General features: G+C 29.7%; 2 protein-coding genes across 4 annotated transcripts; one reads left to right on the top strand and one right to left on the bottom strand.

The window, feature by feature from the left end:
* Positions 1-3326: 3326 nt before the first annotated feature.
* On the top strand, positions 3327-4074 carry LOC108488244 (LOB domain-containing protein 33-like). The gene is made up of 2 exons (XM_017792535.2): positions 3327-3615; positions 3696-4074. Exons 1-2 carry the CDS (start codon positions 3337-3339, stop codon positions 4068-4070), a joined length of 654 nt encoding a protein of 217 aa, XP_017648024.1. The 5' UTR covers positions 3327-3336; the 3' UTR covers positions 4071-4074.
* Positions 4075-10229: 6155 nt separating this feature from the next.
* On the bottom strand, positions 10230-13983 carry LOC108487190 (AT-hook motif nuclear-localized protein 15-like). Of its 3 annotated transcripts, none has more exons than XM_053019779.1 (3): positions 12108-13983; positions 11788-11869; positions 10230-10636 (listed from the first exon to the last, which is right to left on the bottom strand). In XM_053019779.1, the coding sequence occupies exon 1, from the start codon at positions 13090-13092 to the stop codon at positions 12160-12162; it is 933 nt and encodes a 310-aa protein (XP_052875739.1). In that variant the 5' UTR covers positions 13093-13983; the 3' UTR covers positions 10230-10636; positions 11788-11869; positions 12108-12159. The 3 variants fall into 3 exon arrangements, with proteins under 3 accessions (XP_052875739.1, XP_052875738.1, XP_017646951.1); XM_053019778.1 differs by having other exon boundaries at positions 12089-13983; XM_017791462.2 differs by having other exon boundaries at positions 10340-10636; positions 11941-13982.
* Positions 13984-17293: the final 3310 nt, after the last annotated feature.

Here is a 17293-nt window from a genome sequence, read left to right on the forward strand (position 1 = left end):
AAACTTTGATAATTGAATAATTGAATCCATGATAAAGAAAGACACTATCATCGTTAAACTCGAAAGCCATTTCCACCATCTCATGCATAAGTTTCATTTCGTTTGCACCAAAAACACAATCCCCATTTTCATTTTTCTTCAAGTATTTATAATATCAGTATTCATATTCGAGAAAAGGGTATGAAAATACAAGTATACAATCCTTTACTCTATCTACACATGTATAGTAGAACACAACATACCTGTTTCGAACACATACTCATATGAAAACCCGAATCATTGTCTGAAAAGACAGAATAAAAAGGGTAGGGAATGAATGTCACTAGCAAACAGCATTTTGTCTGCCTACCTTTCTCCTTTTTTTTTTCACTTCTCAAGAGCCTTTTATTGATAAGCAAAAGTGGAATTTGAAGCACTTACCAATAACAACTGTGACTGATAGTCATATATATGAATTTTCAAATTATTATAAATGGGTCAAATTATTTGGGAGGCCTCTGTATTACAAGTACTAGATAAAATTAGTCCATTTATTATTAAATAAATTAATTTAATCTCTATAATATTAAAAATAATTAAATAAGTCCAAATTGTAACCGAGCTGACATTTACACTATAAAAATATCTTCTTCTTTTTTTTTCTGATTACAATTCAGCTCTAAACAAAAGATTTTATTTACATAACTATAAAAACTTTAAAAATATTAATTATGTTAAACAGTAAATATTAACCTTATTCAAATTTAACCTAGACATTTTCATGGGTCAGGCCACCCGACTTGTCCGAAGAATGGGAGGGTTTGGACAGAAATATAAACTCAAAAATTGGGTTTGGGCAAAAAAAAGACCCGTTTAAAAAAAAGGGTCAAGCATTAGTTAAAGCTTTTTTTTTTCAGACTTGGCCCAGCCCGAATTAGCAAAAAAAGCATCCAATATTTTCTCGTTATTTTCTTATTGTTTTGCTACTATTTCACTATTATGTTACTATTATTTTCTTGTTATTGTTTGGATATTGTATGACTCTTATTTTATTGTTAATTTTGTTACTATTTTAGAGGCATTTACTTGCTAAAATATACATGTATTAGTGTTATTTAAGTATAAATATATATTTTAATTTATTTTTAATTTGTTGGGAAACATTTGTTTTAATGTTTTTAGTATTTTTGATGTATTATATTTTTATAAAAATTATATAAAAATAATATTAAAAATTAATTCTCGTGGTTCGGTCAGTTTGGGCCCGTGTTTTAGTTTTTTATTCAAGACAATTTGAGCAAAATTTTAAGCCCATTTTTAGGTCGAGCCTAAGCTAATAAATGGGCCTAAAATTTTGATAAGGCCTAATCCGATCCATAAATAAATCTAATTTGATTTTATTTAAATCTTTTAATAATATCAAGATTAAATTAATTCATTTAATAATACAAAATTAATTTCTATCATATTACTATAATAAAAATACTTAGAGAAGAAAATTCAGAAATGTGTTATTACCACCATTATTAAGTGGCAAACAACACAACCTGATTAAATGTAAATAATAAAATAAGCATAATAATGGAGTAAGGAACACAGACCAACCTTTGATAAATGTATTAAAAATTGCATAATTATTGGGAATTAGCCATATCCTGACAAATGAGTTGTAGCCTACATCCAATCCCTAAGCTAGGAATTTATGCATATAAAAAGGAATGTAATTTTGTTCTCATTATAGCAATGGAACTTTGTTTTTATTTTACTGAAAAGAGGTTAAAAGGTAAATTTTTTTTTCCATAAATTCATCATTATTTCTTCATGAGAAGAAACCATGGAGTGATTGAAGCCAGTTCCCATCTCCTATGAAAAGGATAGATTCACAGGTAAAATAGTATTACTATTTGTGCATTCAAGCATATTCCTATTTAAAAATATAACGGGTTGAATCGGGCTCAAAGGAATCTAAGTATAATATTAATACATTTTATATTTGTTTAAGTTCAGTTCAATTAAAATTATGGTTTAAAATATTATTCAAATTTATTCACTTTTGTAAATAGTTAACTTAAGCCCGATTTAGGTCTACCCTATTTTTTTTAAAAATTCATTATTTTATATATTTTTATTTATTAAATTTTACATATAGGCATCATAACATTTTTTTAATATATACATTATAGTATTATATATTACTATAGATTTAATTTTTATGTGTTATAAATTAAATAATATATAAAAATAACATAATATATTATTTTAAAACATAAAAAACGGGCCGATCTAAGCTTGGACCTTGAATGTTTGAGTCAGAGCTCGAGCCTAGGCTATATTTTAAACAGGCTTATTTTTTTGCCCCAACCCCGTTTGTTGAAACTAATGTTTTTGCCCTAACCCTCTTAAAACTTTTAGTAAGCCTTTGAGTGGAGTATGGAGAACATAGTATAAAATCCAAGTCAATTAGTTCCATTGATCTTGATCGATTAAACCAGGTAAAGCGTTAAAAGATTTGTATTCATGTTTTTAATTGACACCGATCTCAAGTTTAATCATCAAATAATATAAGGGATTATTTTGATCTTGCATGCACTAGACCAATTTGAGAGATTGCTTAAAAGATCACAAAAAGAGATGGATTAGACCCAAACCCATAAAAACAAAAATACATATTGTCATTTGTATTGACACTACCAAACAATTTGCACCACATGATTTGATTTTTGAGTTTTGCAATTGGTTCAAAAGAGAACAAGGACACTGATTTCTAGATTTGGAAATGAGTACATAACTTACTATGTCACAAAGGAGATTAAATGAACTAGAAACATTATTGTTCTCATTGAACAAACCAATCAAGTTTAGATGTTTTCAGACAAAGATTTGTCTTCTCAATCTTTTGGAGCTTGTAATGTCACACAAGGATCATGGATATGTTCAAAAATATGCAAGATTGAAAGAATAAAACTTTTTCATGAACAATCATATAAAACCATGTACTTTGTTTACATGATGACAATATTCTTCAATAATAACACTTTTAATTATCACTCAATTATCCCTAGAGCCCCAACTAATCATAATGATGATTGATTCTTCCATTAGAGTTATAGCCCTATTTGTGAAGAATCTTTATGAATGAAAAGCCCTTACAATGCATAAAATAAGAAACTTTCCAAATATAAGAAATGACAATGTAGGCCACTATGGAGACCCAAAAAGCACAACCATTTTAAACTAAAGTTTGATAATAATATGAATAATATCCCTTGGACTTGACAAAAGAACAACTTCCAAACCTTTTAAAATGATGGTTATAAAGACCAAAATCTCATAACCCTCTTACACAAGCTTGGGAAAATGACAGGGCTTGGATCTTCATGTGGAGCATGCAAATTCTTGAGGAGAAAATGCACTAATGAATGTGTTTTTGCACCTTATTTTTGTTATGATGAGGCTGCAAATCACTTCGCCGCGGTGCATAAAGTGTTTGGTGCTAGCAATGTTTCGAAGCTGTTATTACACTTACCGATACATAACCGAAGTGACGCGGCCATCACTATAGCTTACGAAGCACTGGCTCGAATCCGAGACCCGATTTACGGTTGCGTTGCTCATATCTTTGCCCTTCAACAACAGGTTTCATTTGTTAACTAACATTACAAACTTCTCCGACCACGAAATCATGCATTGATCACTTCCATCACCACTTTTTGCAGGTTGCTGGCCTACAAGAAGAGATTGAAACTCTCATTAACCAAATGGCAAATCATGCTGTTGAGGTTCCCATTGAAGCGGTACAATTTGGTTCCATTGATGAAACCATGAACACACTCTACTACCAAGATGAACAAGCTACCTTGCTCAACCTACAAGGATCTATAACTGGTAATCAAGTTGTTCATAGTCAATTGTGTGAAGAAGATTCAGCTCAACATTCATTCAAATGGGTGGAAGACTCAAAATTTCTCTCTAATATCCACGAAGACCCTTATGAAATAAGCTTCGAAGGACTCGAATTCGGAGACCTTATAGACTATCCATGCATGGGAAACACTGGGATTCCTTCAAATTGGGAAATCCCAATTCTCTGAATTCATGGTTTTAAACTAAGGAAAATTGGTTCTTTCTTCATATAAAGAACCATATGTTTCCACATGGGAAAAATTTTGTACCATGCATGATGTGGTAGTTTTATGTATGTTATGATTTTGAGTTTCCTAAATAAAAACAACTTTGTATTGTAATTGTATGATGTTCCATGTTAAGAAAGTTCATGCAGATGAACAAAGAAATGAAAATTTATAAAGTTTCCTACTTTTTCCAACATAAAACAGAGTTGATGTTCATATATGGATATATATTTAATACGAATATGTTTAAATACTTTTTTATGTATATTCTTATACACATATTCAAATATATGTCGAGTGTACGTATTTGTAGAACTCAAATCAACTTCTTGTTGTTAAGGCTTAACTTTTGTAGGAATTAGACCAAACATGGAGATGCATGAACTTGCAAGGAATCCTATGTAGAAGACAAAAGAAACCAAAAACCAAAACTTGCACTGTTTCTATAGGTTAGCTTGGATGCTCTAAAAGGACTAAATCAGCAGCCATAAAGAGAATTTGGGCTCATGAAATTACAGTCTTAAGAGTTTTGGGTCAAGTAAGAGATTAGGGTTGCACTTGGGCTTGTATATTGGACCATGGGACTTCAAATTTTCTATGAAAAATAAAGTTGAGATATTGACAAAGATTTACCTTTATACTTTAATAAAATTGTCAATGTGGTACGTGAATTTTTAATTTGTTCATTTTGGTGCTTATACTTTAATTCCGTTTATGACAATAACACCGTTAATTTTTTTGTTGATGTGGCATGCTGATCAATCAAGAGGTACCACGTCACACATTATTGACTTTTTGACCAAAAATAGAGGGGCCTCTTATCAATTAGTCCAAATTTACTCATCTCTCTCTTTTTTGGTACAAAAAGATTAACATAAACTAAATCATAAAGAACTGTCGTCATCGTGAACTCACCACCGCCAAAGGCTTTCTCCTTTCAGAATAACCACCAAAATAGTCATTTATTTCCCCTCTATCTTTCTCTCATGTTAGATTCTTCTAGATATGAAAAGCTTAAAATTTCAATTCAAATTGGGCCCATCAAGTCGAGTGGGCTACCCGATATTTGAACAGGTCTAGTCATGTTCACCCATCCCCCCCTTTTTTTTTTTGGCATTGGAAAGTAAATATTCTAATTCATTTTTGGTCTTTTTATTCTGCAAAAATTTTAATTTAGTCCTTACACTTTAATTTGACTAATATTATTAATTAATCCAAATTGTTAGCACCATTAATTATTTTCATTAAATTGTTGACCTAATTTTTTTCTAAAAAATTATATGTCAACAAAATATTAAGAGTTTTCAAACAACTTAACCCAATGAACTCATGCTTTAAAGTTTTTTTTTTAAATCACATCAGCATGTTATGTGAACAATTTGGACTAAATAATAACAATATAATGATTAAAGGATCAAATTATAACAAATTAAATAAAGGAATTAAATAATAAACTATTTCATAATAAAGGGATCAAAACTAAATTAAACAAAAGAGAAGGGTGACTTCGACTCTAGATGCTGAGACTGGTTTACGAATGACATTAACATAGTTAAAATTAACCTGAAATATGTATCTCAAAATTTGCCTAAACTATCAATATTTGTGAATAATTAATTCAAAGCTATTTATATTTTAAATTAGTTTATTTTTTTATTTAAACCCTAATATTTTTATCTAAATTCTTTCAAATTTTGGGTTGAATTTCAAGTTTGGGTTCTTATCATATCTACTCTTTTTTTATATAATAACTAGAATTACCCATAACATTTCACTAACACTTAAATAGGAGGATAATGTGTTTCAGTATACTCAACCCTACGTCCTCCTGCACTAACAACTACATCGATACTAATTAAACTAAGACTCAATCGTCGATAACCCCACTACCCAACACCCTGTCACCTAGTAGAATGCAATAATTAAGTAATTAAATGAAAAGTGTTACTAGTTATAGCGTTGCTGAAATTTTCACTTAAAAATTTTGTTGCAATAACAGAAGAACAAATTGAAATTTGAATGAAAGAATTTGGGTTGCAGAATTATTCTTTTCCGAAATTCTGTATTGATTTTGAAATTTCCCTTTTTCAACTGTAATCTCAAGGTGAAGGGAATTGCTTTTTCTTAATGGAAATAGTGGAAACTGATAACCCATAAAATTTTGTTTTCCTTTTCTAAGACAAAAAAAGAAAAAAAAATGATATGTTTGGATAGTTCGAAAACGACCTCCTCAGCCATTGTCTTAGTGATAGTTAATCTTTACATCTTTTTATTTTTTAAATATATTATAAAATATCATTTTAAATCTGATAGCATCTTTAAAAAAAATTGACATAAATATTTAGAGAAAGAATTCGGGTTGGAATCTTAGAGATAATATAGTTAGGGTGGACAACCCTAAATCTTGAAAATATTAACTTCCAAAACTGTAGAACGAACATAAAAGATACTTTAATTAAAAAAATAAAATTGATGACTTATGCACATAATTGATGTAGCTTTCACTAAATACCACCCAAAGATTTTGACATATTTCCAAATTGGGTAGGGATTATGACAACATGAAAATTTCTTTCAGGTATGGAATAATGAATTATCTCCCACTTTCTTTCCCCTCCACTAATTAAATTCCTTTGCCTCACCCAACATAAATTCACTCAACTTGTCAAAATCTTACCCAAATATAACATATGCATGAACCCTAATTTCACTTTTATTTTCTCTGTTTCCTACTCGATTACGGGACCAAACGAGTTACGCAACTCATGAACAAACTTAAATAACCAAATTATGTATAACATGAATGATATAGAAGGTGTCTACATTTCTTACCTGGAAACACAATAGGAAAGGACATTTCAAGAGGAAAAGGGTTAGCTTTATGTCCTATCTTTAAATCAAATCAAACCCCAAAAATAAAAGATGAACATTGTTAATCAACTGTTAATTTGCTGAACTATGCAACTTGGAAAGTGCAGCTCCCATTTTCTTTCATAGGCCTAAGAATGTTTGAAACTAATACTAATGGAACATTGCATGTTAAAATACATGTAGTAGACCTTTCTGGAAACCAAGTTTCGTAGGCTCTACTTTCCCAAGAATGTACAAGCAAGTGTTTTCATCAATTTTGCTTGGCACAAGAATGTACATGCAAGTGTTTTCATCAATTTTGCTTGGCAACAATGATATTTGAACTGGACTGCCTGTCTGATTGATTGGACCAAAAATCGATTGAGGTGTCAATCCGAAAAGTAGCTTTGAACACGTAAAACCATGAATTGATACGAACAGTTGGAATTGATTTTTTTTTAATTTTTAATATTTTTTTAATTAAACTAGTTGGATCAATCGAACCAACAAACCGATGACTTGACTGGTTTAACTACCGATCCTATTTAAAAAATATTGTTTGATAACCTAATGCCTTTAAGAAAAAGAAGAAACATATTAGAATTTAGGGTTAAATATGGATATATATTCCATCCAAAATTCTAGATATATTTCTATGTTTTTTCAAGGAATTTAAAAAAAAATCAAGTTCAATTCTAGATTTATTTAAAGGTTGGGTTACTCGTCCAAATTTAAAGGTCGAAAGATGAATTTAGAAAATAAAAAAAATAGACTTGTTTAAAATATGAAGTGAGCTTGGGTTCCAACTTCTAAGACTAAGAGTAAGTTTGGTCCAACCCAATTTGTTTTCTAATTTTTATATGTCTTTTTTAAATTTTATATTTATTATATTGTTTATATCATATAAATCTTAAATATTTTTAAAAATGTTAAGATGTTTGTTCAAATTTTAATAAATAATTATTGAATATTAAATAAATATAATTATATTTTAAAAATAAAATAATATGAAAAAATTTAAACAAAATTAGATTAATTATTTACAAATATGTCTTTATAATAAAATGTGAAACTTGTATTTCGAATTGAGCCAAAATATTAATACCATACATAGTTTTGACCAAAGCTAACGCAAACCATTAACACTTATTGTAATCTTTTGATGTAGTTCAATAATTGTGGGATTATAGCAAAAGGTCCAATGGTTGTATTAGAAATTTATCTTTAAAATTTATAATTTAATCCCTCATTTTTTAGGGTAAACTATTTAATTAGTCACCTAACTTTTACAACTCTTTCATTCTAGTCACCTAAAAAGCAATTCTTACAATTTCATCACCCAATTGTTTAGGACATTTGTCATTTTAGCCACTAAGCGTTAAACCATTAACAGTAAATAACTGTACACACTAAATCATATATACAGTACACTTTCATTTTGACCACCGAAAAAAGATTTAACATAAATAAAATTTTATTTCATAAAGCATAAAATAAAATTTTAAAATTTAAGAGATTAAATTAATTAATTTCAATATTATAGTAACAAACCGGTTAACATTATCAAGAGATAACAATTTATTTAATTGATTTTGATGGTTCGAAATTTAAAATTTCAACATACAAAAAAAAAAAGAATTTCCAAAAGGATGATACACAAGTATAATTCAAAAAATTTCTAATGCATTAGGCCTAGAAGTTGAATAACCAAAATTAAAGTGTAACATGATGTGAACATGCCTTGACGCGTACAATCAGTCTTTGTTAAGAATTTAATGCGTGGGTGACTAAATTGAAAACATCTTAAAATTTGAGTAATAAAATTGAATTTACTTTTAAGTAATCAAAATAAAAGTGCCCTAAAATTAAGTAACTAACTATATAGTTTACCCTATATTTTATAATGTCATTAGTTGATGTAAATTGATAACACTAATAATTATTTTCGTTAAACCGATGACAATTTTTTTATTTAAATAAAGAATACCTCAAAATAATATTTATCACAAAATTATCGTCAACTTTTAATAATCACAATTAACAATATTATCAACTTATAATTTAAAATACTAATTATTTTATACTAAACACATCATTTATGAAAGAACTAAAGTTGTATTCAAACTTCAAATGCTTAAGTGGAAGATTCAACTAAAAAAGAGCATTAACAATTAATGGTATTTAGCTGTCCTTCATAACTCAAGCAATTAATATATACAAAACGTTATACATAGTAAATTATTAATCCCACACAAGTCTCAGTAATTAGTGCTTCAATTAAAAACCCAAGTAAAAAATTCAAAAGATTGCTATCATCTATACTGATAATGAAATTAAAAAAAATTAATTACAGTTGAGTAATTAGCATCGATATTGTTATTAGTACAGAAGGATGTGGATTCGAGTATGTTGAAGTGCATTATCCTCTTATTTAAAAGTCGGGAAAGGACAATAAATAGTTCTAAACATTATATCAAAAAGAACAAATATAATTTTTTGTTTTTTAAAATACAATTTAAGAAAATTTGATAATTTTTTAATTTGTTAATTAGACCCAAAGAGAGTAAAGTTTTGTATCCCTATTGAATATATTCAATTTTTTTTTTCTAAATTTCTCCATAATTTTTTTTAAATCATACTCTCATAAAGATTTGAGAGAGAAAAACCTAAACATAAGGATTACAAAGAATTCAACATGGACAATAAACAAACACTAAACCGAACCCGAAACAAATCCATCTATGTGTTCCTAAGTTTATTATTTCCAAGGGCTAAGTCAAAAAATTATTTTAGAAAAAATCAAAGATGAATCATAAATTTATAAAGAGTTCAAATACAAATTTACCATTATACTAATAATTTCTTAATCTACTCCTTTATCTGCCATGTTTTATCAAACTTACATCTCTCTCATAATTTAAAAAGCTAAAACCTTCTATATTTATTGAGTTTTATTAATACTTTGGATCAACGGATATTGTCCAGCTGTAGAGAAGAAGAAGATCCCCCTTTAGAATGTCTAGAGCCTTTTATTATATTAAGTCGGACTCCAGATCATGTTGTTTTTATTATAACCATATAACAAGCTTATTACTTAATCACCAAAAATTATTATTTCTTAATTTTCAATTAGAATTGGTCAATATACAACATAGATGCAAGTAATGGAGCATAAGATTCCTTGCATGATCAACAACTATGTTCCTCAACAAAGTTCAAGATAAAGGCACAAAATCATAGAAAAGACAACATATCCAAATAAAAGTACACTTGTCTAGTGTTCTTACCAACAATCTTGCATTAGTTTGGTGGATTAGGATTGACTTTAAAAAAAAAACATGATACCACGTTTTGTTGACATCAAAATTTTCTTACACAAGTTATTAAGAAATAGGTGTAAAACTAGTTATCTACTCTCTTTTTTGATGCAATGTTGCTTTTATATTTCAATAACTACTGCCACAAAAATTTAACTTATCCTTTGTATTATGTCACCAACCATTGACTAAAGACTATCAAAATACAAGATTCAGACAAACCACTAAACCTAGTTCAAACCAATACAGCTTTTGTCATCAAATGTCATACTAACCGGTGCCGATTAGGTCCCCGTCGGGCGGCGGCACGACACATACGACTCTCCACCGCGGTTGGTCAAAGATGACTAATTGTAGTATCTGCATTGAAGGAAAACTATTTAAGTTTTTCGTGTCATAAATTTTGACATATGTCATACGTTTATCATGTCATGTTGTGTAGCATCTTCAATTACTAGCAAACAAAATGACGAAAGATCACACAATAGATAAGTTCAAACTTGCATTGCAAATTAGTCAATCAACTCTTAAGACAGAGACAGCAGCAACCTCATAACTTTATAGATGCAAGAGAAAGAACCCAGTTTTTTCTAACTAGTCAAATTTTATTGGCGGCTGTTTGACAAATGGTAACACGTATTAATGAAGCATATGAAATCAATTATTGACCATTTTGTATATATATGTGTATATATATAAATTGAATCCAATTCAGTAGTCCAAAATGCTACAAATCTGGCAATTGACAAACAAAACAAGTAGCACATCGGTGTCAAATATATGTTCATATCCGAATTATTGTATTAGAAGGTAGTAGTACCATTGCTTCTTTTGTTACTAGATATTGTTTTTGGGCCGTATTCGTAATCGACATTTGTGTTCTCCGGATGAGTGTGAAAAATATTCGTATAAAACATATCTATATTCGACACCCAGAATCCAAAACTACTGAAAATGAACATAGGTTTGGATATATAAAAGTGGTAATTAGACATGCTCCTGGTGGAATGACAAAATATGGCAAATAATGCACACCCCCTCTAGACCAACAGTTTAGAAGTACTTGATTTGGGCATATATATGTATATATATATTCCCTACACAATTTGCAGAAAAGAACACATCAATGAATCATTATGATGTTATAAAAACTTTCAAGTACTGAAAATCTGAAACTACTCATTTTGGGGAGATTCAGATGAATCAGGCCCCCAAGTTTTAACCGTTGGTCCCCCACCACATGCACTACCCCCTCACTCACAACTAATTATAGTGAAAACTTTGTTCGGACCCTTTCATTTTATTCAAATATTCCTACTTAGAGATACTTGAATTCGAGAAATATAAAGTGATTTTTGGGTCAAAAACTTTGCCAAACATGACTAGATATTCATCTCAAACACATTGAAAATCTCTCTCATTCAAGCTTCTTATGCATCATCAACATTTATTCAAAAAAAAAAATCATGAAATATTGAAGAAATAATGAAGATGAGTTTCAACAAGCATACCATGAATATAGAATGATATATGAATATCATAGATCCTTGCAATTCTTCAACTCAATTCTTCAATCTTTTTCTCTCTTTTTTCCTACATCATCAAAATTCAATCCATTTTCTACCAAAAAAATTCATAAATTTGTGTTAAAAAAAATCACTAACCAAAAACAATTTGTTCAATAGGGTGAGAAACTTCATTTGTTTGCCTAATTCATCAAAAAGAGATACATTGCTACACCCAAAACAAAGTTTAACTAAGTTCTACAAAAGATAAGAAACTATATAAACATATATATAAAAAAAGCCCTACCTTTTGTCACTAATCTTACATGAAAAAAAAAAGTACCCCATAACATGTTTTTTGCACCAAAAACCAGGCTGTTAATAAGACGGGGGCGGCCGCGGTGGAGGTCCCCAAAACAGATCGTGTGGCATTTGTCCATTATGCATCAAATTAGGAGGCAAATTATACATAGGCATTGAACCACCTTGGTGGTGTTGATCTTGAGATTGAGACCCTGAATTCCCATCACCACCGTCATTACTACTATTGTTATTATTCTGCTCGCTGCCACCACCACCACCACCGCCTTCTCCGCTAGTTTCTTCCTCGATAGGCAACTTCTCGTAAACAGCATTGGTGAATGTCGCCGCGATGACCATCACCGGCCCCGACGCTTCCAACACCCCGACGACACTCCCTCCGACCACTTGCCCTTGCCCGCCGGCTAAATACACCGTGATCCCCGTCGCACCCGGTGGTGACGGTGTAGGCAAAAACACACCGGATAAAGACAAAATCTCGAATCTTCCATGTAAAGTAATCACACCACTAGGAGCAGCTGGTTGGCGGAGGGTAACATTGATGACAACACCACTGCCGCTTAAAACCGAAACACCGCAGTGGCGGCGCTGAGCAAAATTAGCAATACACTCAGCAATATCACTGCCGCTAGCGATTTCAAGGACATGGCTGCGAAGTGAATTAGGGCTCTCTTTTGTAATAACAACAGGTGGTTTAGGCTTGTTTTTTGAACCAGGTGGTCTACCCCTAGGACGACGAGAACCTGAACTTGAGCCAGGTTCAATGGTTTCAACACCTTGGGTTTGGTCATCTGGTTCAATATTATCTCTACTATCTTCATTATTATCTTCTTGTTGATGATGATGATCTTCATTTGAAGGACGAATATTAGCTCTAAAATCAGCCATTTGATGATCTTCAGATGGGTTTCTAAGATGAAGAGATGGGGTTGAAGAAGGTATTGGACCAATACCACCTCTCATTGCTACATTACCAGCCCACCAAGCCATGTTTTTTTACAAGCCAAAAACAACAAAGAAGATTCAAAAAAAGCAATAAAATTCAAAACCGATATGGGATTTGCTTTGTTACCTTTCCTTATTTGTTTGATAGATCTCTCCAATGACAAAGAAACCCCCGAAATCTAGTTCATATACAAACAAAAGGTCCCCCAAAACCTTATCTATTATTACAAAACCAGACATTCAAGACATGGGTTCCCCTTGTTTTTGCATGAAAAAACCAAAAACAAACAAAAAAACCCTAACCAGTAACCTCACAAATCAGATCCAAAAACCCCTCTTTTCAAAAAAAAAAATCAAAAGCCCAAGCTTAAACTATAAGAACAAGTTGGGTAATTTTTTCTCTTTTTTCTAGTACGTTTCAACATAAGAAAAAGGATCAAATTAGGAAAAAAAAAAGAACAATAAGATCTTTCAGCTAAGTACGGTGAAGAAAAAAACACACACACGCGGAGACACACACAGACTCGCTTGATTTCAGGAAGGTGAAAAAGGTGGTGGTAGGGGTCCTCTCGTTGTTGTTGTTGTTGTTGCTTCCTTTGTGTGGCAGAGCTGACCCTGGTTGTGAAAGTGTACGTTTTTTGAAAGCTAAATATCACTTAACTTCTTCTTTTTTCACACTGGGTATTTTTGGTACGATCATACCATTATTGTCGAAATCCCCATTTTTTTTTTCTATTGAATAATGGTGTTTATGGCAGTTTTGCAGAGGCTGGTTTTCTTTTACCGTTTTTGGTATTTTGAAAAAGAATGAAATGGCGATCTCTCTTTTCTATATTTTAACAAGTTGTTGTATGGGGGATGCATTTATATTCTACTGCTAAAAACTTGTTAAACCCATCATCAATAAATGGTTACTGTTCATCCTTTGATGTTTTATCAAGTGGTGATTGATTTTGATTGGGGAAGGTGGTATTTAATATTGATGAGTGTATATATAGTGGAAATGGACAACTTTCAAACAAGCTTATGGGCATTTTATAAGAAAGGTGTTTTACTTCTTAACATTGATTTAAAAAAAACTAGGATTTGGTTTTATTGTTGATAAAAATTAATTATTTTGAGATTAATGATTACCCTTTACGGTAATATTTTCTTTAATATTTGAACATAAATCTTCTTTTCGAGAACTCAATGTACAATAGCTTGCTTATTTAGGCTATCGGGCTTAAGATTGATTCAGGTATTTTTTATGTTTTGTTTTAATGTTCATAAAGACTAATTATTTCGAGACTAGTGGCTATCCTTTGTAGTAATGTTCTCTTCAAATTTTGAACATAAGTTTTCTTCTTGGGAATACAACGTGTAACCCTTTCTGAATTTCTTTTAATATTTACAAATCAAAAAAGGACATTATCATTGTTTGGTTTTGAACCTTGAATCATAAGATGTTGATAAGGTATTTCAACCAATTGTTCATAGTTAGGTTATTGGGTTTAACATTGATTTTAAGTAGTTTTCATATTCGTTTTACGGTTCATAAAGACTAATTATATCCAGGTTAGTAGCTACCGTTTGCAAAAATATTCTTTCTAAGATTAGAACATGAATCTTATTCTTGAGAATGTAATGTCCAACCCTTTTTGAATTTCCTTTTTTAACATTACAAATCCGAAAGCAGTGTATCATTGTTCGAGTTTGAACCATGAATCTTATGACATTGACAAGGAGTGTTAAACCCTAGTACATTTATATTATTCGGCTTAACGTTAATTTAAGTTGTGTTTTAATTAGGTGTTAATGTGATCTTAGTTTAATAGTAAAGTTGAGGTATTAAAAATTTTAAAATTTTATAATCAAGTCTCATCGTATATAAATTTAAATACGGATTATATTTATGCTTGTAACATTCTCATTTACTACACTTATATTAGATTTGAAGAAATGAATTAATCAAAATATTTCAATTTTATCAAAATTTTTAAAATTTGAAAAATAAATTCAAAGAAAATTTTCAAAATTCATATGGAATTCCAAAAGAAATTCAAACAACATAAACACTTATTTCGAAATTCTAGTTAGTTTTTCAAAGTTACCGTAAATTTGCCTTTATTTGACTCACATATCTAAATATAAAACAAAAATTTATACCACAAATTATATTAACTTTAATATTTTTTTATATTTTTATATTATTAAAATAATATTACTAACGCCTCATATATTGATCAAAGATATTCATCGTTCCAAGTGTAATCTAGATTTTAGTCACACTAGTCACGTTAGTTATTCAGATTTTATTCTATATTTTTATAATTTTAAAAATAACTAAATTACAAATTCATCGTAGATATATTTTTATTTTAATTCAATTATTTTTCTTTTATTTTATTATCTCGTAAAATCAAATATTCTTTCAAAATATTTATTTAAATAAAATACTTATTTTAAAATAATATATTTTAAGATACTTTAATCTTGAAAACCTAGAAAATATTTTGCCTTTCAAAACCTAGTTAAATTCACCAAATAAGAAGACAACTAAAATAAAAGAAGTGGAGAATTTAATTTCAATATATATATACAAAAGTATAAAAACCATGTGCTAACTATTTAGAATGTTGCCACGTGATGGGTACTGATTGTCGCGAATGATTGGACGTGTTCATAAATTAGGTTGGACTAAATCTGCATTGAATTTTTATATCATATTAGTTCTCTTAGCATTATATATTTTCTTTCCCTTGTTAAATATTTAAAATAATATTATAATAATAAATTTAAAATCGAATCGGATTAAGCTGGACTCAAGCTTTAAATAAGATTAAAATTTTATATTAATTTTTATTTAAATCCTTTTTTAACTTAATATTTTAATTAAAAATCGAATATACATTTTTAAAAATATCCCTTAATTAACCTTTATTTTAGGAGTTGTTAGACTCACTACCAACTGAATGTACCCATTTCTCCGCATCTACAAAATAAAATTCGGTTATTGATGTATAATTTTTATACCATAGAATACTATATCATTTATGAATAAATAAATAAGCTAAATTCTAAGCTTATTGGATTAAGCTCGATAAATTATACTTAATGTTGTTAAATTATTAATAAGCTTACGTTTTAATTTAGTAATTTTAAAATGTTATAAAATAGTTATTGAATTATTCTAACGTTTTTATTTAAATCACCAATTATTAAAATCATTGTTGTATGACCTTTTTTCTTTCTATTGTCTGTACCAATTGGAAGTTCATTTTCTCATTCTCTTTAACAGTTTAGTTTCTCTCTCTCTCTTTTTTTTTTCATGAAACAACTTTAAATGTTAAGAATCTACGAATAAAAATACAAATAACTTTCTACTTTGATATTTGACATTAACTATCAGATCAATTTGGATCTAAGGTATGTTCTTCTACTTATCGATGAGTGCTAATGTAACGTCCCCCCTACCCGAGACCGTTGCCGGAGTCAAGCAGGAGACATTACAAAACTTATCTTAGCACTTAAACAGTTTTCGTAGTAAACTATCCATCTGCGTCACAGTCGCTAAAAAAATCATATCTCGAGTTACGAAACTCGAAATCCAATTCCGTAAATTTTCCCTGAAACTAGACTCATATATCTACTTACTAATTTTTTTCTAGAATTTTTGGTCAGGCCAATTAGTACAGTTTATTATAAGAAGTCTCCCCTATTTCAGGGTTCAGCTACTCTGACCCTTGTGCACTACGAATCAAATTTCTTCCTGTACAGAAATCCAATGACTATTCCATTTGTTTCAATTAAAAATAGACTCAATAAGGAATCCATACAAATAAAGTTTGAGTCCTAATTCTTAATACACAATTTATGGTGAATTTCTAAAGTCAGAACAGGGAATCCAGAAATTGTTCTAACCCTGTTTCACCAAAACGTAAATATCTCATAAAATACAACTCTTTTACCAATTTTGTTTCTTCCATATAAAAATAGATTCATTAAGCTTCAATTACATATTTTATTCATCATCTAATTCACTTTATACTATTTTTGGTATATTTTCAAAGTTGGACTACTATTACTGTCCAAATCTGTTTTAGTATAAAATGTTGATAACTAAGTTTATAACATCTTCATTTCTTCTTTCTACAACATTTACCAACAATTCCTCTTATTACTCTTCACTAACATATCAAAACATACCATTCTTAAGGTTTTGGTAACATTTACAAAACATACCAAAATATCATTTAACAACTTA

The sequence above is a fragment of the Gossypium arboreum genome, chromosome 10 (assembly GCF_025698485.1).
Source record: "Gossypium arboreum isolate Shixiya-1 chromosome 10, ASM2569848v2, whole genome shotgun sequence".
Lineage (NCBI taxonomy): Eukaryota > Viridiplantae > Streptophyta > Magnoliopsida > Malvales > Malvaceae > Gossypium > Gossypium arboreum.

What these genes read in the sequence shown, in the direction of transcription:
- LOC108488244 (XM_017792535.2), top strand. Translation starts at nt 3,337, where the DNA reads ATGACAGGGCTTGGATCTTCATGTGGAGCATGCAAATTCTTGAGGAGA. An exon ending in TCTTTGCCCTTCAACAACAG is followed by an intron (nt 3,616 to 3,695) that starts GTTTCATTTGTT and finishes CACTTTTTGCAG; the next exon opens with GTTGCTGGCCTACAAGAAGA.
- LOC108487190 (XM_053019779.1), bottom strand. Translation starts at nt 13,092, where the DNA reads ATGGCTTGGTGGGCTGGTAATGTAGCAATGAGAGGTGGTATTGGTCCA.